Source organism: Macadamia integrifolia, chromosome 5, assembly GCF_013358625.1.
Source record: "Macadamia integrifolia cultivar HAES 741 chromosome 5, SCU_Mint_v3, whole genome shotgun sequence".
NCBI classification, from domain to species: domain Eukaryota; kingdom Viridiplantae; phylum Streptophyta; class Magnoliopsida; order Proteales; family Proteaceae; genus Macadamia; species Macadamia integrifolia.
In genome coordinates, this window is record NC_056561.1 from 23,025,699 (window position 1) to 23,052,883 (window position 27,185).

Below are 27,185 nucleotides of genomic sequence, written 5' to 3' on the forward strand. Positions count from 1 at the left end.
ATAAATAGAAGAGTCAAACGATCTTAGTGTTATCACACAATATAAGCACATTGCTCCGCTTGCTAGCCGGGCAAATCGAAGTTATCTTCTAGTCAATTGTCCATTAATTGAAGTGCAAAAAACATCGTGGAATCACGCAAAACACACAAACATACAAATTCATTCAATCATCTTGAGATGAAAGATACACTGGTATTTCAAGATAAAACAACGAGTAGACAAACTTCATTTCGATATCCATGCCATAAGCTTAGGCAGGAATGGACTTTTTAGGTAACATCATGGTACTTATTCATCGGTCTCGGTATAGGAAAAGAGGTTGCTAGCCTGCCTCATTCCCTTGATGCGATCAAGATTAATGAAATTAATGTGCTTGGATTTCTTCAATTTTTTATTACTATTTTACCTTTATGCTTATTAATGGATCAATATCGAATCAAACAGGATCATAGATTGATCAAGGCCAAAATTGATCTGATCCACCCGATACTAATCAATCCGATCCAAGTTTTAGAAACATCCATAGTTGTATTGGATTTTTTTTAGACTTCTATTTTGCCACCTCACTAACTTCAATTGTGTACAATTGAAGATTGACATTATGACAGAGAACCCATTGGGTCTAATGGATAAGGTCAATCCATAGATACAATATGGATGGACCCATAGATAAAGCCTCCCTATGGGCCGCGCAGCTATTAACCTGCGATTGGCGGCTTACAACCTCGTAAAGTACTTGACTTGGATTACAAATGCACCCATTAAATTAGAATCTTTCCAACTAATGAAACAAGAGATTCCAATCCAACGACCTGATTTATATTAATTCACGAAGAATAGCTTATAAAACCCAGAGAAAATCCTTCAACTGTGCAGCGTTCCTCTCCTTTCTCTCCTTCCTGAATCACTTTAAGCTTTGAAGTTCTCTCGATCTCATCTTCTGATCTCGATTCCAGATTTTCTTTCGCAAGAATCACAAATGTGTCAGTGTCTGATCCACTTTTAGTTAAATCTCTCTTCTCCTTCTTCTTCTTCACGAAAGCTCTGTTTTTTGTTCTTGGATCGATTAGAACTCTTTCGGGAATCAGAAATTTAATTACAGATTACTAGAATTGGAGTGTTTCTACGATTTCTACTTCTGATCTTATGTTCTGGATTCGATTTCTGTTTGTTTCAGGAACAAGAAATGCAATTACAGAGTAGAATTGGAGTAATTCTAGCAATTCAATTATGCATCTTTCTGGTTCTCTGTGATCCTCAAACCAATCTACTCAACAAAGGTTGCAGCCAATACAATGCGACGGACCTTCCGATCTTCTACGCTAACCTCAACGCTACGTTCACGGAACTCCGGAACAAACTCGCCGGTCCGAACGATGAGTTCTTCTCTACGGCTAACCAGGGCCGGTCATCAAACCCGGTTTATGGAATGGTTCAGTGTAGAGACTACCTCTCCACCACTGATTGTCTTGGTTGCTTCGATGCAGCTGTGGCTCTCATCCGAACCTGTTCGGCGGCTAACGGCGCTCGTGTTATCTTTGACGGCTGCTTTTTGAGGTAAGTCACTTTCTAGCCGCTTTCTTTAACGGTTAAATTTAATGACGGCATGTATTTGTAGGGTTTAGTCGCTCTCTCCTCTCTTTTTAATCTATGGCGTTTCTTATTATATTTTTGGGAAGGATCCTTTGAACCTATTACATTACCACCACATGAGTACGTAAGAAACACCTTAGGTTGAGACACGTTATTCTTTTATTTTATTTTGAAAGATTTTGATATGTGAGTGAAGTGGTGGGTGGGACCGTGAGAGTCCATATCCTCTGCTGTCAGTGAAAAGTCAACATCCTCTGCTCTCATTGCAACGTTGGATAGGCTGTAGATAACATGAAGACGAGAGTTTCGTACACTAGGTACATTTTCATATTATTAAGGTGCACATTGACTAATTCTTTAGGAGATGAACATAGTAATCGATCACCACAATTTTCATTTAAGTCACAGTTGCATAAATGGAGAATCTAATCTGAGATCATGCACCTATTTACACAATTTTTAATTCACTCTAATCATCTGAGTAACCCACAGATGAATATTTGAAAGGGTAATACACTATCCTTGTAAAAAATTTTTGCCTTCTTTGTTTTTCTCTAAAGATGTCGGCCTCCTAAGAAGAATAAGAGTTTTATGTCTATGAATATAGACCCTGCACCGAGGCAGGGGCCAATGGTGGTGCATAAGAAATAAGCATAAAAAAGGGAGGGATTTTCTCTTTTCATTCAGGGTAGGGCAATTATTTATTTAGGCGTTGACGTAAGAGCTACGCAACCTCATAGCAAACCTCCACCACTTCGATAATCAATTAAATATAGAGGTCTTTAATTCCCAGCTTTTATTATTTTTGGTCTAAATTGCCTTCCCCCAGTCCAATCAATGAACGGAGAGAAACTGCATGGATCCCATTAATTATTTGTTTAGGATGTTGATTATTAATAATGTTCGAAGAGGCAAACAAAGTATCAACTTTAACCATTATCATATTTGAGAGGATTAGATGTGTGTTAATGTTTGTTATGAATGGATCTCTAATCAATCAAATTTTAACTCTACAAAAAAAAAAATTTAGAATTATATAAGCTTTCTATATGCATTTAAAATTTAAAATTCGTCAAAAGTTATGAAAATTTTGAAAATCCCATAAACTTCCACTATATATTATATGTTATTGGTATTTTTATATTTGCTTTGTTTGTTAACTATATTTGGACCACTATTGACCTAAAAGATGCCCTTTACCGGGTGTGCAGTGTGCGTGTGCTGGCTAGCATTTTCAACATCCGCTCAACATTGAATATCAGAATTTCTCAATTATTTATTGAATAAATTTGATGTATCACTAACTAGAAAAAAGTTTTTGATTGAGACCTCTATAGGCTCATTTAGAACTTGGCATATTCTTTTAATTGCCTCTTGTCTTATTCTCGGAATTTCTATAAGGGTATAATAGAGTTTTAAAAAATAATTTGAAAATAAAATACTTTTTTATAAACAAAATGACATATCATTGTATCATTATCATAATGTGTTATTGTCATGCATATTTTTTAGTATAGATGTGGAATGACATTATTATCCTTAGTAGAAAAAAATTATGTATCATATAAAAAGGGCAAAAATGGAACATTATATATTATTTGACACCTCGAGCGATGTCAATAAGCAAATCATGTTGGCAAAGGCAAACTTTTCACATGGCTCAAGATGGTAGATCTTTTGGATATGCTGTGAAAATGAACTTTTCCCCAACTAAATAAATCTAAATTTAATCAATTTAAGAATTTTAACTTCTACAAATTTATTCCTCTTCATTGAGCAATCATTCTCTGCCGCACCACACTAGTGCAGTGAGGATCTGGGTGGTTGGGAGCACCCGAGTAGACACCCCGAGGTACTATCAATCGTTCAGATCCTCACCACACCAGTGCGGTGCGGCAGTGGATTTTTATACCTCTTCATCACCAACCCTACCACCACCCCACCTCCCAAAAAATAAAAAACAAAAACCACAAAAACCACAAAAACCTCAAAAAGAGAAATAAAAAATTGGGTCTCTAGCCTGACTGCTTTCGTTTGATGATGATTTCAGCTTTTATGATATCCTTTGTTTTGTTTTGTTTTGTTTTGTTTTATTTTTTTATTTATTATTTTATTTTATTTTTTATTTTGTTTTTGTTTTGTGAATCAAAAATATATTAAAATAAAAGAGCAAAGTACAACATTGAAGCCAGTGACCCCAACAAAAGATTAAAACAAGAAATCAATGATGATACATAAAAGACTAAGGTGGAATAAAAACATCCATAAAATGATGATACAAAAAAGACATGGGAAGGGAGAAACATCCATTAAATGATGATACATCAAAAAGTTGGGATTTTTTTTTTTTTGGGGGAGGGGTTGGGGGGATGATCAAAAAGTTCCCAACTCCCAACTTGTGGTCAGATGCCTATTTCTTAAAATATCTGAATTTGTGGAATGAATTGGGAAAAGTATATTTCAGATTTCAAAAGTAACGATTTCCCAAATTTGTTTTATAGTATGCGATGAGGAAGTCCATGTTTTTTTCATTTGTTTCCTACCAAACATGATAAGTCACAAACATTAAATATAAGATTTCTAATATAATTACTGATTGACTAACCACTAAATGTTTTTAGGATCAATCTCCATTCTCTGTGAAATAGGATTGTTTTTCGATGACGCCAATACTTTCTAAGAACCCCTTTCCAAACAAATCTCGTAAAAAGATAAGAAAAGAAGAATTGACCCACCATCTTCTTGAGAATTCCTACAAAAACAGCAATTAAAAATTAATAAATTTCTCTTACTTGGGACCCCTTTTCTTTGTTTCTTCTTCTCCCTACATTTCCCTAGACATAGTGACCCGGTAAGCCAAAGATCAATCACTAACGTTGTGTGCTTATGATTGTATCTAGAGAAGGAACCAATCCATCTATCAAACAATTGAAAAAGCCACATCATTCTTCTAGACGACAAAAAATAGATGAGTTATACTGGAAAGCTCTCACATTTACTGTTTCCCCTAGTATCCGTATTGGCCTTAGCCTCAATATCATACACTATTTATGACATTAATGGAGGAATCTCCATCAAAGTATCTTTTATCCATCTCAAAAATATGATCTCCTGGAACCTTAATAATAATAATAATAATTATTATTATTATTCTTATTATCTCCTAATAACAAATTAAATAAGCACACCTTTTAACACATAAGTTGATTCAAGTTTATGTATATTATGATTATAAGAATTTTTTTTCCCAAAAAAAAAAAAATTCACATTTGTAATGTCTTCTAAACATTTCTATTTCATGGCTAAGAGGAGTGTCCAGCCAAGTTTTTGGCTTGATTCTTGGTATAATTAGGTGTCGTTTGATGATACATTTTGAATTGTGGGAGTGTTATGGTATAAAAATCCTCTGCTGCATCGCATTAACGCAATGAGGATCTGAATGGCTGAGAACACCATGAGGTGTGTATTCAGGTACTTTCAACCACTTGATGCTCACTATAGCAATGTAGTAAATGCAGAAGATGTAGACTCATGTCGGGACTCTTTCAGTTGGGGAGTGCTTGCGAGTCCAAGCATTCCACTAAGGATAATTTTGTATCCCTAACTGAGGAGCCCAAGAAGTAACAATAACAATAGCAACGACAAAGGAGATTCCCCGTGCCAAGTCTAGATGCATGACCATGGACCAGGTGGTTTAACCAAGATTGAGACCAAAGCAATAAGTAGGACCCACAATACCAACATCTTGCCTCTCGAATTTCCCATGTGAGTAATGATAAATACAGCATACATGATGCAATGTTTGGATTATATGTCTATCTTTCTCATTAAATTCAATTTTTTTTTCTTTTTTTTTTTCTGGACAATCAAACATAGCCATATGCCTAGGGGTGTCAATGGGTCAGGTTGGACTGGGTTTTACCCTAAGGTCTCTTAACTCAACCCAAGCCCAACCCAACCCTAGGTTGGGCAGGGATATCTTAGTCCAGGCCCTACCTTGTTGGGTTTAGCCCAACCCAATTCAGTCCTGATGAACCCTGATTGGGCAGGGTTTAACCCAATCCAGTCCAACCAAATACTATCGGTTACTTGGTTGCTTAATCTTGATGCATTGCAGAGGTCAAAGACCAAAGTTTTCGTATATGCATTGATTTTGAAAAACGAAAGACATTTTTCTATAACTACCCATTAATAATTATTAGCATATTTATATGATTATATACTTAATAAACATGGTTAGGTAGGATTGGGTTGGGTTGGGTTGAGTTGAGACCTCAACCCAGGCCCAACCCGACCTACCTCGGGCTTGAAAGTATCAACCCTAACCCATCCTATGGGTTGAAATCTCAGCCCAAGCCCTGTTCGGGCTCGGGGCGGGCTAGGGCTAGTTCAGGTTGATCGAGCTTTTTTGACACCCCTACATATGCTCCATGTAACTTTTGTGAAAGCAGCCACTGCATCAGGTGGTTGGGAACCCTCAAGACATGTGCCCAGTTGCTTATTATACCTCACCGCTTGGCTTACTACACAATTTGAATCCATCTAACTTATGATTTTAGTTAATTTTGGTCCCAGCTGTTCTCCATAGAGCTTAGGGATTAAAAAATGATCCCACCGAGAACCTGAGTACACATCCCAAGGTCGCCTCAGTCATGAAATCACTCTATGATCTTGGGCTTTATGCGGAAGTTAATTTCCTCACCTGTTTCTGGTCCAAGGTTTCAAAAACATTAATTACCGTTGACAGTTGAGAAGACCGTTAGTTGATAGCATTGGCTTATGAGTCTGTCCTCTTTGTATACGTTTAGGTATGAGAGCAGCAGCTTCTTCGACCAGACCACTGAACCAGGAAATACGGCAATCTGCGGAAACAAAACCGCAACCAGCACGAACGGTTTACAGACTACGGTCAATACACTATTAACTGATCTCGTAACTGCGACGCCCAAAATTAATGGCTATTTTGCGGCAGTGAAGAGCGAGGCAGCTGGTTCCAGTGGTACTGCAGTGTATGGTGTGGCTCAGTGTGCGCTTACAGTGAGTGAGACTGGATGTGCGGATTGTTTATCCATAGCGTATCAGAACATCGAGATATGCACCCAAGATTCCGATTCGAGGGCTGTGGATGCAGGGTGTTTTATGAGGTATTCTCTGACGGCGTTCTTTGCGGACAATCAGACCACGGATATCGCGACCTACTTGAAAAGCGGTAAGTTCGTATTTAAGAATGCTTGGAAATAAATGACATGACATATCTACCCCTCTAATGTGAGAGGAGAGATAATAAGCTCAAGAAGCGCCAGCATACACTCGATATGGCTATGTAATCATTTCTTGTTTTGGGAGAGGATTACTTGATAGAGTGTGGATAAAGTTTTCGTACAATCTGATCTGCATACATATAATCCACTACAGGGGTTTTCTTAGTGTGTTTTCCATTTGTGTGGATTAGGATCGTACTAAAACAAGTTCTTCTATCTCCTTGAAAATGGGAGTGTGCAGAAACATCAATAGGGTGGGGTGGTCATTTCGGCCCTCCCCTGTGTTTAAGCGTAGGATTCACGCTATCTTTCAGGCTTTTTTTTTCTTTTTTGAAATCACTGATGGACTCTTATTCTATAGGAAGTTCAAGCAAGAGAAATGCCATTATTGGGGGTGTTGTTGGAGGTGTTGCCTTTCTTGTGCTTCTCGGTCTATTTGTTGCATTCTTACTACGATCCAAGAAACCCAAGAAAGCTCGTGAAGGTACACAACTTCTTTCATCGTTCACTATTGCATTGACCATGTGAAGTTTTTCTTCTAATGAACCCTAAAATCTGCCAATGGTAGTTCAGATGAAAACTAAATCCTGTGAACAGATATGTTGGCTATGTTTAATAGTCAAGAAAATAAAATTTTCAAAAGAAAAAAAAAAATTAAGGAGAGATAGATAAGTAAAAAAAATTATAATTTCTGTTTTATTTTATAAAAAAAATTGTATGGCTCTTTTCTTTTCTTTTCTTGATTACATTTCTACTTCCTACCATAAGACAATTTTCAGAACGATAGAATTCACAAAATCCATTACAATCACATAAGAAGGGGAGAGGGGAGAGGGGAGAGGGGAGAGGAGGGATAGATGACAAAGTAAAGATTGGGGGAACTCAGCTCCAACAAACTCTCCTGCATGGTTAACTTAAAAGCCAATAAGTGTCACATAACGAATCAGTTGTGCTTGAAATTTGAGATAGGTAAACCTTTAGGTCCCTACTTACATGTCGAATTTTGACCTTATTGATTTTGATTTTGATTTTGATTTTATTTTTTGTAACGGTCTTATTGAATTTGGCCATATGATAAAACATATCATATTGAGAATACATAGTAATTGTCAAAATATAGTCATTTACATAGAATGGATTGCATCAAACGAGGGCCTTGTTGATAAATTTGTCATTGACATTGAAATCAGGGTGCCATCTCTGAAAGGGAACGAGTTGCCTTCCTACTTTCATTGGGCTTCTCCTCCACATGGAAGCCATGTCCCCCTCTGATTCAAACTGAAAAATGGTGAAGCCTTTACCCATAGGTACCATCTTCACATTACCCTTAAGATTCCAGTTCTCCCGAGCCTCCTTACGCACATCGTCAAGAGAAAGGAATCTAAAGTTGCGCCTACCAATTAATGCATAACGATACATGGCTAATCGTTCTTCATACTCATCTTGGGGAATGATCACTTTAGTAAGATTCCTAGCGTGAACCGGATCAGGGAGGTCATTCACCTTAGGGATCAGACTACCCACCACTCTTGCATATGATTTCCTAGGGGCCGGAATCTCCAAAATCGCTGCCACTGATTCATCCTCAGTAGGTTGCGCCGCCCTCTGTAAAGGAGGAGCTCCACCTCCTTCTGAGTCTTGACCATTAATACATTATAGGGTATTTGACTGAATTAAACCCTGAAATTTGATAAATGGATAATCTAGACCATATTTTCTTTATCAAACAGTTAGAATAATCACATTATTTATCCACATAGCGAGAGGTGTGTCGAGTCATTTTCTCAAAAAAATAAGAAAAAGGGAATAAGTTCTTTCAAACCCCGTGTGCAATTCCGGGCGTTGGAAGATAGGTACCATAAGAAATTGGTCAAACATTTTGGGCTGACGTCATGAGGATCTTTTTTTCCCAAATTTTTTATAAGAAAATGAAAGTTGTAGTTGGAGAACGTGAAGAACTCTTCATCGACTAATCCCAATATATATATATATATATATATATTCTAATCAAACTGTCTATGTTCTCCAAAGTAGTCCGTCACACTCTACATGCAAGCTGCTTAGGATTGTGGGCCTGAGGGGTGAAAGTTTGGCCCTAATAATCCGAACATGTTCTAACCTGCCCTGAGTCCGATCAAGGCTTAGGCCAAAGTTTTTGATCTTGAGGGTGAGTTAGGGTTGAAAAACCTCAACCCTGGGTCAGGGTTGTAAAACCTCAACCCTGGGTCAGGGTTGTGTCGGGTTGTGTTAGGCAGTGATTGATACCCTAGCCCGATCCAATCGGACCCAAAATTTAACCCTGAATTTTTATATTAGAATTTATGACTCCTATTGGTATTTTATTTTTCTATACTTTCTTAATATATAAGATATAATGGTAAAAACAAGTCAATCAAGGTCATTGCATATGCCAATGTCAACCCAATCCGACTCAGCCCAGCCCGACCTAATCTGGCCCTGACGAGGTCAATTAGGGTCAGGTTGGGTTGATATGAACCTGATAAGATTGGATTTAAGTATGAACTCAACAGGATTGGATTGGGCGTAGGTTGAATTTTGAGGATTCAGTGTTGGGGTAGGGTTTTAAGAAACATGGCCCAACCGTGTTTTCTTTCCCGCCCTTCAAGCTTCCAACATCCCATTCATTTCCGGAGGAAGGGCCTTCTAAGTTCTGACTACCCTCCATTGATCTTTATTCTACAGGAAATATCCTAGGAGCTACCGAGCTTCGGGGACCAGTGAATTTCTCCTACAGAGATCTGAAGAATGCAACCAAGAATTTTTCTGTAGAGAACAAACTTGGGGAAGGAGGGTTTGGAGATGTCTACAAGGTAACTTCTGACCATTTCATAATTTCTATGATGATTATGTTATGATTCTCAAATTCTGAACTTAGGGTTTTTGAAGCTTTTTATTTGTCTCATGGCTGGATTTCTGAAAGGCACCCACATCTCCCATTTTTCTTGAGTAGATTATTAGAGAAACCAACTAGTCCTTGTTACTGTCTGCTTTGTGCAAATCAAAACTTAATGTGTAGTATGTTTTTTGTTGAGAGATATTTAATCTTGACTGTTTAGGTTGTTAATGGTTACTGGGAATCCTGTTGAGAATTCTGTTTGCATTCGCAGGGGGTTCTGAGAAATGGAGCAATAGTTGCAGTCAAGAAACTTACAATAGGTCAGTCCAGTAGAGCAAAGACAGATTTTGAAAGTGAAGTGAAGCTTATAAGCAATGTTCATCATCGCAACGTTGTCCGCCTTCTTGGGTGTTGCAGCAAAGGCCCGGAACTGCTGCTTGTTTATGAATACATGGCGAACAGTAGCCTCGACAAGTTTTTGTTTGGTAATATCATCTACTTGATCTTATGATAACAAACTTGCAATTTGGACTTCTTAGTGCTGACAATTATTTGTTATTATCACTTTTGGGTCACCAATAATCGTGGGTGGGGCAGATTGGGGAAAAATTCAAGCATGGGATGTGTGGAAGGAATAAAGTCCTTTTACTTGAGAGCATTTGGTGATTGGGGTGGGGGGTATATGAGAAGGGTTTTTAGATATATGGGTTTTGGAATTTTCTGATGCTTCCTTTGGGTAGAATAGTATAATGAATAGAAGAGTGGGATATTATGAATCTGTCTTTTTTTGTTTGCTTTTAATTTCTTGGTTAAGTAAAGATGAAGATGTATGAAATATCAAAAGAAAGGGGTGAAGCCCATGAGTAAATTATCACTCTAGAATGGTGAGATTTATATCATAGGTCAGAAGGACAAAGCACAGTTTTGGTGTCTGAAAAATGTACAGGGTTTCCAACACGACTAATTTGTTAAGTATTTCCAAGTGTATGATGTAGTCTGATTCTGCCTTAACACATTAGCAGAGTGTTAGAATCATACCATACTTATTAAGTCAGTGAACTTGGATGTCTTCATATTACTTGTTGGCCCTCTCTGCTTAATATTTTAAGTTTTTTGGGTTGGATTCTTTAACAAGGATAAGTCTTTGTTACGTAGTTTATGTTTGTCTCTCCAATCTCTATTTTATTAAGGGAAAAAAATATACCATAGTTATTACCTTGAATTATGATATAATTATGAGTAAAAATTAGAAATCTGCTCTGCTTTTTCAGTTTTTAACGATGAATTTTAAAGTTCATCTCCCTATCCCACCTTCCTGCTTTGATGCGAGTATAATTCTGCTTTATCAGGTGACAAGTCTGGGACTCTCAACTGGAAACAGCGGTTTGACATAATTGTTGGCATGGCAAGGGGGCTTGCCTATCTACATGAGGAGTTCCATGTATGTATTATACACCGAGACATAAAATCTAGTAATATACTGCTGGATGATTATTTCCAGCCCCGAATTGCAGATTTTGGGCTGGCAAGACTTCTACCAGGGGATCAGAGTCATCTAAACACCAGATTTGCTGGGACCTTGTAAGTCTAATAATGCAATCACTTTATGCTCTCGGTGTCCTTCCTCTTTAATTGTATGTCTTTTCCTTGTGATATATTTAGGGATGCAGATATAATGGCTACAAATTACCTTAGACGGACCATGAGCCAACAATGTCGTCAGGGCTTAGGCCTTTAGGGTATTCTATCAGAGCTTGCCAAAGAATCTTGAGAGGAAATGAAGGCTTTTATGAGGACATTAACTCTCAGTATGCTGAATTTCTGATTCATGTCATACATGCAGGGGCTGGATTCCTCATTTGATTGTTCTCACTTAGCATTCTAATGAACTAAAAGCTCCCCTTTAAACACCACCCCCCCCAAAAAAAAAAAAAAAAAAAAAAGAACTAAAAGTTACCCTGTTTGAGTTGTCTTAATCATCTATCCTATTTCATCCTTACTTATGGGCTGGGTTGTACTAGAAGTTGAAGAATTGGTATCAAACAGATTTATGCCCTGTAAAATCTTCTTATTGGAGGATGTCTCTCCAAGCATTCCAGAAAACATGCAAACTGTCAATTTTTGTCACTAATATTTTTCGTATGGTTTCAAAACTGGATTTTCTTACTGAGCTTCATCCAAAGTTTTTAAGTGGTTTCATAAAAAAACTTATTGGGTCCATATGGAAGCTTCATTAGTTCTTTTCATCTATGAGGTCTTTTTAATTGTGGGGGCCATTGCTTAGAGCAATAGTAAAAGGTTCAGGCTGCCATGGCAAATGGCCGGGTTCAAGTCTTGTGGGTGGCCACTTTGCGTAGAAAATGCCAAAGGTTGGGACTGACTCCAAACTCGCCCCTCCTAGGACTCAGCATAGATGCGATCAAAACTGGGTAAATGGCCCTTTAGGTATTTTGAGGTGGTAGATTGAGGCTTGTGTATGATTTTTGGCTTTGGGGTTGGGGGTGAGGGTGGGGGAGGTGGAGTAGGTGTTTGAGTCTTATTAATGAATTCAACACAATATTCTAACAAAGCAACATGACAATCTTGATTCAGGGGTCATTCCGATGATTTATCAAGCAATAAATATTACCAGTTGAATGATCCTGACCACTTTCACAGGGACACTGATGTGGAATTGCTAAATTAATGAGCCAAACGTAAAATGGATAAGACAATATATTAATTGCAATTACAAAATTTATGAGTAGTTCTATAGTTTATTAAGGCATTCGCATGAATTTCTCTGTCACACAGCTTAAATTAGTTCATTCAACTATAGTATGAAGATTTTAACATTCATTAAAACTGATCAGAAAGCTATTGCATTCTCATGAATCAGGGGTTACACATCACCTGAGTATGCAATTTTTGGGCAGCTGTCTGAGAAGGTTGATACCTACAGTTTTGGCGTGGTTGTTCTTGAAATCATTAGTGGTCGTAAGAGCAATGACATAAAGTTTGAGCCTGTAACACAATACCTCCTTGAATGGGTAAATTTTTTCTAGGCCATCATTTGGTGTTCTACATTTTGCCATCACATGAATGGATTGCTCATCTCTCTATTTATTTAGTGGATCTTTAAATTCAGTAACCATTTTGAAATACCTAGACATTGTAACTGCCATGAGATCTTGAACTTGAAAAACTTTAAACTTTTTTTTTTTCATGATTAAGTTGATTTCATTTTGGCAGTAGTTAAACAATACGAAAGAATCCCTGATATGTCATCATAGATGATTTCTAGATTGAACAGTATATACATTTTCTGTAAAATAGACATTTCATAAACATAGAGAGGATTTTTCCCACCAAAAAAGAAGAAAAAAGAAAAGGGAAAAATATTTTAGGATGTGAAATGTTTTATCAATGTAATATATAAATCTATATAAGGTTACAGCAAGAGCATTTTGAAGTGCATAAAGATCAAAGCCATGGCCATTTTCGTAGCTCATTTTCAAATGCTACTCTATGGACTTGCTATATATGTTTTGCCATACTAGTTAAGCACTCACATTTTAACTGTTCCATATATCTTTCTTGATTGCGCCAAATCATAATCAATAGACTAGTTATTGAGTGGTTCAAACGGTTGAGGATTATTACCCAGTTACCCAATCCTTGAATAAGAGTCAGTTCTAGTTATCCATGTAATGGTCTTGGTGATCTTACTAGACCCAACATATCAAGTTGAATGTTTTATTACAGTGAAAAGTTGTGAGTTTAAAATTGAAACCTAGGCACTGGAGGTTGTACCTGTCATAAATTGAAAAGAAATTCAGAATTTGAGCCCCAAAATGTTTCCTTAGAAATAGTTCAAGATCAAAAGGGTTAGATACAAACTTAGAGAAGATAAAAGGGTTCTATAAACCATTGTAAATCTGTAGGCCCAGGCACTTTAGTGCTTGGTGAAAATATATATTTTTGTTATCATTGGACTTATAATTCAGTTGCAAATCTCTAATCTGAAATTTTCAGAAATTCATGAATATATTTTGAGACTTAATCCTCAAGTTATTTATCTCGACATACAATTCCAAATTGGACAGAAAATGGATGGACCAGTTTTTAGTTTCACTGGTGTGTTATATTGTGAAATTAGTTTTCAACTATTGGGTTGAGCGCTTAAATAAACTGGATTGTGTCTTCTGTAATTGAGATTAAAAGTTCATTCTAAATTTTGCATAACCTGTTTTATGCACCTTTTTCATTTCTTCCCTCTTTCTTTTGATTCCTTAGTTCTCCCCTTGAATAAGTAATTAATCAGTTTGAAATAAAGAAATCAGGAGCTGAAAATAAAGAGGCTTTCTTCAAACAGCTATGCATAACTAGAACTGCCTTGAAGTATATTTGCTCGGTACAGAAGCCTCTTAGGAAATTTTCAAAAACCTAAATAGTCAAATGATCTGAATGACCTCTGTGGCATAATTTGAACTTTTATTTTGTCCACTTTTGTCCTCCACAGACAAGAAACTGATTAGTTTACTTTCCTGTTTCTTCTTATTTCCCTCCACCCTTCTTTCTTGTGGTTTTACAGGCATGGAAACTGTACGAAGAAGACAAAGTGATGAATTTGGTGGATAAAAGCTTAAGCTCTGATGATTATGATGCGAGTGTAGTAAAGAAAACTATACATATTGCTCTCCTGTGCACCCAATCTTCGGTTGCAGAAAGACCCGCAATGTCTGAAGTTGTTGTGATGCTGTTAAGCAAGGGAGAATTAGAGCTCAGGCCAACCAGACCTACATTCATTGATGCTACTAATAGGATTCGTGGAGATACATCCTCTTCTACTGGGACATCCTCAACCAATGCCAATGCTTCAATCAGCGAAGTCTCGGGGCGTTGAAATATAATCTGGTCTAATTGTAGAGCAGGTAGCAAGTCATTGCAGTGTAAGTTTGCTTAAAATGTATCCTAGTGATTTTGTTCCTGATCAGCCATTAGCCAAGATTGCCAAGTTGACTGATGCTGACCCGGGGTCTCAAAAGAAAAAGAAAAGAAAAGACATGGGCACTGTAATTTCTTCTTCCTTCTCAGGATTGTTGTACTGTCAATAACACAAACCAATTCTTTTTTTCTTTTTTTGATGAGAAACACAAACCAATTCTAGTTGTGTCTTCTTTCCTTTTGTACTAAATGTTCAGTTTACAAAAAAACACAACAGTGCAACAGGGTAGTGAATGGTTTCTTTAAAGGACCTTATTATCTCACTTGGCAATATAAAAAGGATGCACCCAATGCATGAGGCTCCTGCATGTGCGAGGTCCCAAGGGAGCGAGAACTATACAGCCTTATCCGGAGAATATCGAGAGGTTGTTTGGTCCACTTGACCACCAGGTGGTGGTCCACCTCACATGGCAATATAAAGCTCCAAAAAATAGTTGAAAAGTCAGCTCTAAGTTCAAACAAGATTTTGGTTTTAACCGTAAAAAATACATGGTGGTGCATATGTTAGCATTGTGACCGACCCTCATAGTTGATATCAGGGGTGTTAAAACCTAGCCTGAACCGATAAAACCAACCAAAATCATCTGATAAAATCCAAACCAAATCAAACCGATCCTTATTGGATTGGTTTTGGACTGAGGTATTAGCCGGTCCAAACCGAATCAACCAATAACCAAACCGAATGAAATCGATAAAGAAATAAATGATTATGAGATTATAAATTGGTGAGTTGACTATCCATTTTTTACAATATTAGTTAAAAAAAATTTTATTGCAAGGGGAGTTGTTACAAATCATTGAATATTAGGCTATGAATAGAGAAATTGATTTGTAAATTCTAACAATGCTTCCATTGATTTCCTTGTTCACTATACAAAACTAGTTGGATAGTTAAATGAATGATTGGGGATAATAGGGTTCATTTTGTAATTTCAATATTAGTTATCTTCTTAGTAATTTGTTATCCATTGGTTTCAATATTGATTCCCTTACAACGATAAACCATGATGTAATCATAATCATAAATTTAAAGTGTTTTTTTGTCAAATCTTGTCACTATAAGTTATGTATGTAAGATTTCATTATGGTTCAAGCCCAATAATAAACCAATCTAAACCGGTATTAACCCAATATTGAAAAACTGAAATAAACTAAAACCAAACCGAACCGAAACAGACCAAAAACCAAAGTTCCTTAATGGATTGGTTTTGGTCTCCCTCATTCCTAGACTGAAACTGATTCAACCCGACCAAAACCAAACCGAACCTACCAATTGACACCCCTAGTTGATATGTGGCTAATTCATGACTATCCATCAAGTAAGTCAATATGACTCATCCACCTCATGGTTCTAAAACCCCTATGGATGGGATGGTCAAACTGGTCAATACACAACTAGTACCCAAATAATCCAGCCTAAAAGGACAGATCTTTCAAGCATTAAGGTGGTAAATAGAGTCCAAATTCTTATTGATTGGTGCAATTACTACCAAGCTGTGGGGAAATTACATATTCCCCCAACTATGCCAAGCTGGTATGTTGATTGGTGCAATTATAGCCTAGCTAGGGGGATATTACGGGAAAGGGTTATCTGAACATGAGGTGTAGGCAACGCCTACACACATGGGTCTTTTTAATCCAATTTCCTGAAAAAAAAAAAATCAAATTGAGCTTTTTACATCGAAACTGTAAAATCGTTTAATAAATAGTTCAGTTCTGGTTTCAAGTTTAAGACCAGTTAGCTAAATGGATCGGTTTGGTTTTAACCGTTTAACCCGTCGATTTCAAATCGAATTCACACCATAAAAACAAAACTGTTTACACCAACCAAATCGACCTGTTGAACCCGTATAGCGATTTAATAGAATAAGGGGTTAACTAATGTGTTTTTAGTGCCTCATGCTCTTTAACTTTAGAACACTACCGATAAGTTGTGTTCATTAATAGCTTTGTTTGTATTTTGCTTTCTCCATGTAATTTTTTTTTTTTTTGCTTAGTTGTTTGATTGTTTTAATAAAGCAACATGGGTTTAATTTAGGGAAGAATTAAGGATCATAATGGCTGTTCAACAGTCTATTCAATAACTTACTCCTATTATGTAGTTATGTTGTTAAATCCTTGATTGTTCAATCCCTCATTTAATTTGATACAAGATTGAAATGTTTTATCAACAAAAACAAATTTCAATAAGCATGTGAATAAACTAGAAAAACCAATTGCTAATCGTTCAGAAACTGTATAAATTAAATTGCAATTAAAACCGTTTAAAATTGTGAAGTCGACACCATTTAAAAACCGTGAAACCAAAATCGTTTACTAAATGGTTCCAATTTCAAAAAGTGCAACCGTTAAGTAAACAGTTTGGTTTTGATTTCAGCCAAATGAATGTGAACTGAACCGAACTGTACCATATACATCGAAACTGAACTGATAACACCCTTACCTGATAGTGTTGTGTACGTCCAAGCACATGAAGAAGTGGATCCAAGGCATTGGCATCTTTTCACAGTTTGATCCCACTTCCCTTTGTGTCTAGGCTTACGTAACGCACTATTGGCTAGTGTTATTTATCCCAAAAGCAAATGCAATTGGGCTTCTTACGCTTCATGTTCGGAGAAACTCGTCTCTTACATTTTACTAAAACTAAACCCATCCTAAGATCAAATACCCAGGCCCATTACTAGCTTTTGGTCTGGGTTTATCGTTTTATTGAGACCCAATGTGACAATGGGTTGGACTTGGCTTAATTTGATCCAGTCCATGTAAACCCTAATGAAGTAAGCAACCTAACACACTGTAAAAATTGTCTGCAGCCGCTGCATTGGTGCAATAAGCATCGGGTGGCTAAAAAGTCTCTTGGAGCATGTGCCCAGATGCTCTTAGTCATCCGATGCTCACCGCACCTCACCGCTTGCTGCAGAGGAAGTGGGCTCACCTCTCTCTCTCTCTCTCTCTCTCTCTCTCTCACACACACACACACACACACACACACACACAAATATACACACATATGGGATTGAAAAACCATCAAAGGACAGTGAAAGACCACCGAAAAAATGAATATAGGGTTTATCCAAGATTTATCAATATAAATTAAGGTCCCGTGAACAACAACTGTCTAGTATAATTGCTGAGCTATGACCGAGAGGTCTTGAGTTGGAGCCTCCTGGTTATTGTTACCTACTTCCCCCTCCCTATCTATAAAAAAAAAAGTCATATCAACCTGAATACTCTCTCTCTCTCTCTCTCTCTCTCTCTCTCTCTCTCTCTCTCTCTCTGTGCATGGTTATAGTTGTCAATGGCATTATCTTCAGAGGTTTAATCAAATATTTTCTTTGACTTGATTGCAGCATTGTCAGCCTAAATCTTGTTTACGTGATCTACTCTCAAGTCATGTTTACTTGATCTACTCTTAAGTCATGTAACCATTAATGAAGGTCCAAATTGGTGGTATGGTACTATTAGTCTACTACAACTCCTCAATTTTCTCTGATCTCAATTATGTACCATATTCCCAACTTAATTCTTTGTGAAAAAATTATGGGAGAAAAAACCCTGTCACTGTGGTGTTGTCTATGTGTAGACACATATAGGTACGAAAAATCTTGTTACCCCCGCCTTGTGTGCGGAAGATGCTTCCACGTGCCCTCCTACTACTCTTATCTATCAATGTAGGCAATACCAAACTGACGAGATTCTTTCTCCCAAAAGATATATATGTAATTAAGTTTAAAAATCAACATCTTTCTATTGCTCTTTTGCAGAGCTAGAAGTCATGCTGCATACATGCATGCTCTCGTATTTGATTATCTATATGTAAGTACATTTAAATAATATATATATATATATATATATAGCAGATTTGGATGACTAAAGTCACAAAATTATTCCCTTTAAAAATATCAATTCTGGTTGGCTTTAAGATAAAATCAGCTTTTCTTGAATGAAGACAATGTTGCATGGTTATATTTGACAAACTTTTTGGTATAAATATTTGACAAACTGTATAGGTCCTAATCCAAGAAGGGATACTAATCAAAGATGAAAGAATATCCGCTCTTTCAGTTCTTGGGAGGGATCAACATTATTGATAAAATGTGGTCAACTTGAAACTTTTTTATGTGATTAAAATTCTAGTGATTGGATCTTTGCCCAAGTTTCTGTCTTACAAACCTAAAATAAATAAATAAAAATAGTGGGATAATTCATGAAATACCGTTTGGACGCCTACCACAGAATCTTTAATTATTTGATGGAGATAGACTCAATGATACATGAGAACACATTTAAGGTTTTAGATAACGAAGTATACCTCTATGACCCTATCATCTCGACATTTCTTTTCTCATGTAGCTTCAGTATATTTAGTTCTACACGTGGTCAAACAAGGTATGGAAGACAAAACGGACCGTACGCTGGTATTATGTTAAATATAGTGGAATAGGAGGATAGGGATAACCCATGAAATGTCACATCCAAAAGCTTAAACTATTATGTGGAAATAACCCAATGGTATATGAACACACGTCTACAATACCACATAAACGTTGTAGAAATAATATATCTCTAACTCCCAATATCTCAAAACACCCCTTAAATCATCTCTCTCTCTCTCTCTCTCTCTCTCTCTCTCTCTCTCATAGAATTGTTCTAGTTGTCAAATTGCATTATCTCCTAAGATGTATTGAAAGATTTTCTTTGTCTAGAATACAGCATTGTCAACCAACATCTTTATGATGTAATTTAGAATCATTTGTTCTAATTTATAGACTTTGTCAAGTTACCATACTCTTAATTTCTAAAGGAATGTGACTTTTGAAACAAAAATTCATTCACTATTCAATTTTTTTTCAGTTTAATGAAGGAAAATATTTGTGATGTACTTACTGCAACAACTCTCGCGATTTTCTTGATCTCTTGATTTCATTACTGAATCGTCATCCAAAATCTTTTTGATCACTAAAGGTTATATATAGTCAAGTTTCAAAATCAATCTCCACCAATAGTCCCTTTCTTTTTCTTTACTTAATGCTTTATTTTTCCAAAGTCATCTCCATATATATACCCAAATCTATATATAGCTGATCAGTCTGTATCAAGACTTCCACCCCTAAATCTCTAATAAGCTTCATCACTCAAATTAGGGGTTTTTTTTTTTTTTTTTTTTTTGGGGGGGGTGGGGGTGGGGTGGGGTGTATAATGAGGACAACATGCTTCGGATTCTATTCAAAATTCCTTGATACAAATCTAGTGTAGTCAACCTAAATCCTTTTGATGTGATCAAGATATATAGAGAAGATATGGATGCCCTAAATCAATTAATGTCCAATCTTCTGGTACTAAACTTTTAAGTCAATATTCTCCAAATGTTCTAATCACACGTCACTAATTGAATCCACAACAACACTCAAACCACTCAAAACAATCTTTCTTTCTTATTTCATGAAGATTCATGGCTTGTTTCAAACTTCCAAATTATTGTCTAAATTATGTGGCTTGAAATATCATAAATCATGCTCCATACGTTTTGCTCACCATTTTTCTGATTCAATTATTCACTTAGAATACTAACAAAGTAATGTAAATAATTAAAGTGATGATGTTAACAAATCTTTAAGAGCATGATCTAGCCAAACCTATGACTAAGGACCGCAAGTGACATTTCATTATGGTTATGAAAACTAGTCAAAACCATATCTAGGGTACATCTTAGGAGCTGACCTCTACCCATATTCCATTACTTATGGTTGTCTTTATCTTTACCAAACAAAATAACCAATGGAAACCATTTTATGATAGAGAATCCAACTACATAAGCCAATCTTAACTAACCAATTAAAAATGTAGTTTTCATGTGATTAAACAAAAGGATATTCTTGATATCAACAAAATATATACCTAATTTATTGATTCCAATTCCTACTTCTCTACAACACTCTTAAGTTGGAGTTTGAGTCATTTTAAATGATGCCTATCAAGTTTTCTTGCTTGAACAAGGATCTAGTTATGAGGAACTAATAAGTCTTCCTTGTTCAAGCTTGTAAATTTTTTAAATGTTCAAAGAATGTCATTTTTCTGTTTTATTGTACGGATAAAATTTTCCTACTGTCTGAGCTCATAGCTAAACAAATGGAATAATTCACTTCCCCTTTGATTCACAAATACCTTCTTAAGTTTTTGTATTTTTCAAAATACCCTTCGAGATTCCATTTCTTCGGCTGCAAGCTCAAGTAACAACAAAATGTGGACATGGCCTATGATGGCCCAACCAAGTCCCATCAAATTTCAAGCCTACACTTTGGCAAGCTCTTGGAGATTCTTAGCTTTTGATTTGAACGTTTCTTCACCATGAGTTTCTCTCTCTCTCTAGGCTAAGGCAATACATGTTTAGGTATCCTTTGACTTCTTCTATGAGCTGATCCAATCCTTAATTTTGTTTTATTCTCCACAGGTTAAGATTATTCTGAAGAAAGGCTATTGAGATTAATTATATGTTTTGGAATGTTAGAATTCTTGATCCAAATCCCACGTGAATTGAAGGACACACGGAATCAATTAGAGATATGTGGTAACTTGTAGTATGAGAACTCTCATAGGTCTAACCTTTTAATGGGGGATCGAACAATGCTTCACGACTTCAAAATTCTAAGAGAACAAGCAAAAGTGTGGTGAGGGAGATGATATATAACTGGAATATAAGATCTATCAACTTTATTAAAGGTCAAGATCTAAGAAGGAAATGAGAAGTGGAGAAAATGGCAAAAAGGAGAGATGTAGTTTAATTTGATTTTAAATCCAAAATGTTTCCTTTGTCCCTTAATTGGTAATAGGGATTCTAGAAGTGGCCCTTAAAGGGGAGGTGGCAAATGGGTACTTTTTTAAAATGATATATCGAATGTAAATTAATGGTCTAATTAAGGATATTATTTCAAGTCTTTATAAGTTTTTACATCGGGTTACTCACATCTAATGTGTGATTATTACTTTCGCATGGAACCTTTACTCACATCTGATATCTAATTATTATTTTTTCATGGAATCCCAAAAATGCGTGAGAACTAAGATCTTGCCTGAGAGATTTTCTTCATCTGGGTTGCGACAACCTGACTTTGACACTACTTGTTGGGACTCGGGTGAACTCACCACTAAAAACTAACCATTAAAGAAATGGTGTCTAACTTTTTAAAACCATTCACACTAATCGTTGCTTTCACGTGGAATCCCAGCATTTTTTACTCTACTCCCACTGATCCTCTTGGTAATCAATGTTTGAGAAATTTTATACAAATACTTTTAATTAGCTTGTAGGGTAACACACTAATTACCCATTAATTATTAAATTTGCTGACTGATATAAGCAATAAATTAATGATTAATACCTTGAGATTGGAACTCTACTCATGGGACTAATAGGATAGACTGAAGCTCTAAAATGAAGAATGAGGACATTAGAGGAACCACAATCTTAGCTATGGATTGAAAGGAGAATGCTGAAGTCTTTTACAAATATATAAGAAGTGGGATGACAAGAGTTGCCAAACTATGCAGCCAATGGAAATTTTCCCAAGAACTTATAAAACAATGTATAAGAGGATCTAAACAAACAAATCAAGGTGGTTTTTTATATAAATTATTAAGAGTAATATATCCTTTAGTGGTTGGTATGATCATAATCTACATATTTCTATGTTATTAATAATGATAAGATTACAACATAGGCCAACATCATTCCTCAATATAAGGGGTGAAAAAGGGGTAATTTATGTTCTACTTGATTATTTGAAACAATCTCAGTAGGGAGAGAATCAGAGATAAGTTGAAGACGAAAAAAATAATAATAATTTACTTTGAAAAGTAAAGCTAGGTGAAAAGCAAGCTAATATCTGAGGGGAACATATATATCATCTAACTTATATTGCCCACCTCTTTGGGTGCTTTAGGTGGGTGCATGACCAAACCCAAAAGTCTGTTTTCATGATTGGATTAGATAAATGAATATCCAATTATACATCTTAATCTAGACAAATAAAACACTTTTTCTAATCTTATGGTATGTTAGGCCCATGATTATTTCAAAATGTCCTAATAAAGGAAAGAAAATCCTTATCTTAAATAGTAGAATAAAAATGTTCTTTTCAAAAAGAAAAATAATAGATTAAAATGTGACTGAAGGGTCACTCACATAAGAAGAATATCCCAGCTCTTAGCCAGTGCACCAACTTTTGTCCTAGAAGTGTTCCATAGACACTTGACTGATGAGTGATGACAACCACAAGGGGAATAAGACTATGAGAGGCCAACTCATGATATATTGGCATAATTATTTGAGTGCAATACTCTAGATGTGGACAAATATATGTCCCAACTTATCCTTAGCCTTTCCATGAATTTCACTTCTAGATGAACCCAAGAAATGGAAAAATTGAGATAAGTGACACAAGTGAGCTCTTCATCAAAGTTTTAATTGGGTAAAGTAGATGCCAATAGGGTTTGATTGAGTTTAAGAGGCTCCACAAAGATTAGCTCTTCGAAACCCTAAAAGCTATTCTACCGACCCTCTTGAATTGTTTGAATATCAATCACAATCAGACAACTCAAAGCAATTAGTTGTCCATACTCTCTAGACAAAAGCTAATTTTGGCGTTGATGTGTTTTGTGGGATATAGGTGTGGTTTGGCCACAAAAACGTCTTTCATGTGTTTTTTCTTGGGAGAGAGTTCTTAAAAGGTAGACTGGCCCGCATTATGAATAAAAGTATCAATAGGAGTAAGATTTTATTCTTCTTTTTTTTTAATGGAAAAGATTGCTGCGTACTCATGCCCCCCGCGTCTAGACACATGATCACGTGACAAGACCGCCTTGTCATTTTACATTTCTATTCGGGAAGTGTGTAGTTTTCAATAATAAGCATGAGTCACATGACACATGCCAAACCTGAAAAGAACATGAGATTCTATGCATCATTTTTTGATGGGAAAATACCTTCTTTAATTACTTTAAAGGTAATTGATCAAATGATTTGCGTAATCAAGAGGATATCTCTACTTTATACTAAAATGCGGAAAAAAATCCTCTCTAACGCACACTCATCCAATGGTCGGGATGACTTGGACAAGTATCCCTAGAAATTGGTAGGTGTTGAAATGTGTATCCAAGTTATCTTAGTTGTTGGATGAGCGGGAGGTAAATGACCGAACCCCCAAGTCATTGGAGAGGAGCCAAATCTCAAAAATGTTACCATGTAATAAGATGAGTAAGATGAAAATATAATTTTTGTCTCGTAGATTTTTTATTTTTTATTTATTTATTTATATATTTTTTAGGGTAATGACTCTATGTTGCCCTTTCACACGAATAAAGTTGTCCAAGTGATAATATAAGCATTTAAAATTCCAAAACGGTAGCATGCTAATCTAGTAGAGAGGATATGTCAATTGGAAGGAAGGAGTGTGGGGGAGAGTCTTGATGACTTAGATCCCAACCATTTTGTTAGATGTCCATTGATTGGAATTACAACCTGAGTCTCCTTTTGGGGTGGTGGGGAAGGGGGGACAAGAAGTAATGAAGACAGGGAATACATGGAAAAAAAGAGTGGCTATAAGCTAATTGCAGCTCATGTGGGTTACAACTTGATTTTCTCAAAAGAGGGCAAAAGAAAGAAAAAGGCCAAAAAAAAAAAAAATTTATGGGTAGGGATACATAATTATGCGACGTGGAAGGTTTGATGTGACATAAGTTTTAAATCACACTATATCAATTTGGTCATAATAGTTTATGAACAACATTTATTTTATAAATTTATGAGTAATTATGGAATAACTAAACGAATTAAGTGATCACCCAAATTATTAAAAAAAAAAGTCATAGTCTTACGTTTTTTGGAAAAGCTTTCCAGCACCTTGAGTAATTAAGGCTGTGTTTTTGGTAGCCAAAAGAAAAAAAGGAAAAACACTAAAAAAGAAAAACATAGAAAAAAATTGAAATGATAAGAAAAAAAAAAGTATGTATATTTGGTGGTTAAGAAAAAAAAATTATATTTTTTTGTATTTTTGTCAAGATTTTTTTTATAATACAAAAGAAAAAAAACTTCACAATTCTCAAGGTGAAATTTTGAAATTCAAAAAAGAATCTTCACTTATTTCAGAACATGCTATAAACACAAAGAAAATTTCTTAAATAAAAAAAAAATACAATTTTTGTACTTTTTTCTTTTCTTGGTTACCAAACACAGCCCAAAAAAGTGGTTTCTTACCTTTTTGCTCTTTAATACATTTTCTTTTTCTTTTGTGATGGGGGTGAGAGGTGATGGGGAGAAGAATGCTATCTTATCGTTAAGGGTGTCAATTTCAAACAGAAATCAAAACTGAGCCAAATTAACAAGACCAAAATCGAATCAAATTTATTCAGTTCAAATTTAGTTGGAATATGTAAGTATGCTATTCGGATTGGCTCGTTTCGATTTAAGGTGTCAGAACCATCGGTTTGAACCGAAATCGAACCGAATTGCTCTTATCATTCAAGAGTGTTTTTTGTATGGTTTTTTTTTTTTTAATTTATTTTATGTGGTAAGTGTTTTTTGCAATTTATCATCACATATTTACAAGCTAAGATAATTTTAGAGTTAGCAATGGCCATAAGGTCCATAACTTGAGCCCATTATGGCATTTGGTTCCTCATAGTCATGGTTCAAAAGTGGAACCGTTTTCATAATCAAATTAAAATTGAGATATAAAACCGAATTAAAACTGCATATCAGAATCGAATTGAAACCAAAATCGAATCGAGTAGAATTGAATCGATTTGAGTATCTAAATACGAAATCGAGTTGGTTCTCAGTTCGGTTATAGTCCACCTTATCATCATTTGGAACCGAATCGATTGACACCCTTACTTATCGTGTGCCTTCTGCTTCAAACATTGGAGTCCACAAAATTACCACCTCCAATACAATCAAGAATCTCTTTCATGTTGACGCTCCATCAGACACTCTTATTGGCTCTGCGCACATGACCAAGTAGTGAACTATTGCTTCTTTTTTCTTTAAGAAGTGGTTTTCTATCCAAGAGCAAAGCCTTACGCCAATGCTCCTGTATCTATCTTTCTCCTCTCTTAAACAATGGGCAGGAATATTTTGTTACGCACATAGAGATGAAAGAGATAGACACATGAAAACAATGGCATAGATCACGCTTTTAGATAGAATTCTTTTTAATTTTTATTTATTTTAATAAGATAAAGGGAATAAAAAAGTTTCTGTGGAAGAGTGTGGTCCTTATACTTAAACACATGGAAGATGAAATGATTGATCCATCCCCCATAAAATAGAATTGACATCTTTGTGAATGTTTCCTCGTATGCTTTTATCGCTCATACATGCACAAGAACTATACTCCCGATGAGGAACACTTCCTCTAAGATAAATTCTTCAATATTTAAAAAGATAAAATAAGATTCCTCATAATGATAGAATAAGATTCCTCATAAGTCCAAAATAAAATGGATTTTCCACACATGAGATAACGTAGTAGTTATCTGGTGTAGTGGGAAAACATTGGATTGTCACATAAGGGCACAAAGGTACAACTTGATGATGTCACAACATCATGAATTCCATGAAGAATAAATAACCTCTACAAAATCTCATGGGGGGCCCTCCAAATGATCTTCTCCTATCCCCCCCTCCCTCAACATCATTTGTAGAGAACCGCTAGGCCACCCTGAGACACTTATAGCTGGAATTTTACTTTTCCTTAAACACTACACACTAGCTAGGTAGGCTCTTGCCAACAAAAAAAACAATAAACCTCTAGGTTGGCCTCCAATATGATCACTCGCTCATAGCTGGAATCCCCCCGCGGTGACAGTAGATCATGAATCATTAAGATGTTGTGAAACAGAATAACACGTGTTCATCGTTAAAGGGTGTCAATTGATTGGATATTGATTTTGATTTTGAATTTTTTTTTTATTTGATTTGGATTATGATGTAACATATTTACCAAAGAAATACATAACTGAATCGGATTTTTTTACCTTAAAAAAATTACATTTCGTTTTATAATTTTTTTTTTTCCAATTCAGATTATAATGGTTAGTTTCTATTGCAACACTCTTACTGACGATGAGGAGACAACCTCTTAATCTATAAAATTCGATCTTAAGATAAATTGATTTCAGGGTCTCTGGTTATTTTGTTCTTTTATTTATGTTGAAAGTTTACTTGCATGTTAGGTGAACGAAAAATACGATCATAAATATTATGCCACTACTATATCAAGTGATGATTGTTTACCATGGATGCGGTGGTGCGATGAGCATCGGACGATCGAGATGACATCGGCATGCGCTCCAATGTCGTTTCAGTCATCGGATGCTCATCGCACTGTTGCATTCACGGCAGAGGATTTTTTTGGCTACTATATCAAGTTGATAATACCCTCTATACACACCATGCAAACCCACCCGTCAAAGGACCTAATGAAGGAAAA

The 27,185-nt window shown here is 35.9% G+C and overlaps 1 protein-coding gene across 2 annotated transcripts; it reads left to right on the forward strand.

Moving 5' to 3' along the window:
* The first annotated feature begins 880 nt into the window (after positions 1–880).
* On the forward strand, positions 881–14,878 carry LOC122078410 (cold-responsive protein kinase 1-like). 2 transcript variants are annotated; one of them, XM_042644381.1, is made up of 9 exons: positions 881–983; positions 1,178–1,557; positions 6,402–6,802; positions 7,216–7,338; positions 9,558–9,685; positions 9,983–10,196; positions 11,061–11,292; positions 12,590–12,740; positions 14,285–14,878. In XM_042644381.1, the coding sequence occupies exons 2-9, from the start codon at positions 1,187–1,189 to the stop codon at positions 14,594–14,596; spliced, it is 1,932 nt and encodes a 643-aa protein (XP_042500315.1). In that variant the 5' UTR covers positions 881–983; positions 1,178–1,186; the 3' UTR covers positions 14,597–14,878. The 2 variants fall into 2 exon arrangements, with proteins under 2 accessions (XP_042500315.1, XP_042500316.1); XM_042644382.1 differs by having other exon boundaries at positions 898–1,005.
* The last annotated feature ends 12,307 nt before the right edge of the window (positions 14,879–27,185 follow it).

Bases quoted from the DNA above. Each gene is read 5' to 3' on its own strand.
- LOC122078410 (XM_042644381.1), top strand. From the start codon at position 1,187: ATGCAATTACAGAGTAGAATTGGAGTAATTCTAGCAATTCAATTATGC. The intron at 6,803-7,215 runs GTAAGTTCGTAT...CTTATTCTATAG, and splicing joins CGCGACCTACTTGAAAAGCG to GAAGTTCAAGCAAGAGAAAT. The intron at 11,293-12,589 runs GTAAGTCTAATA...CTCATGAATCAG, and splicing joins ACCAGATTTGCTGGGACCTT to GGGTTACACATCACCTGAGT.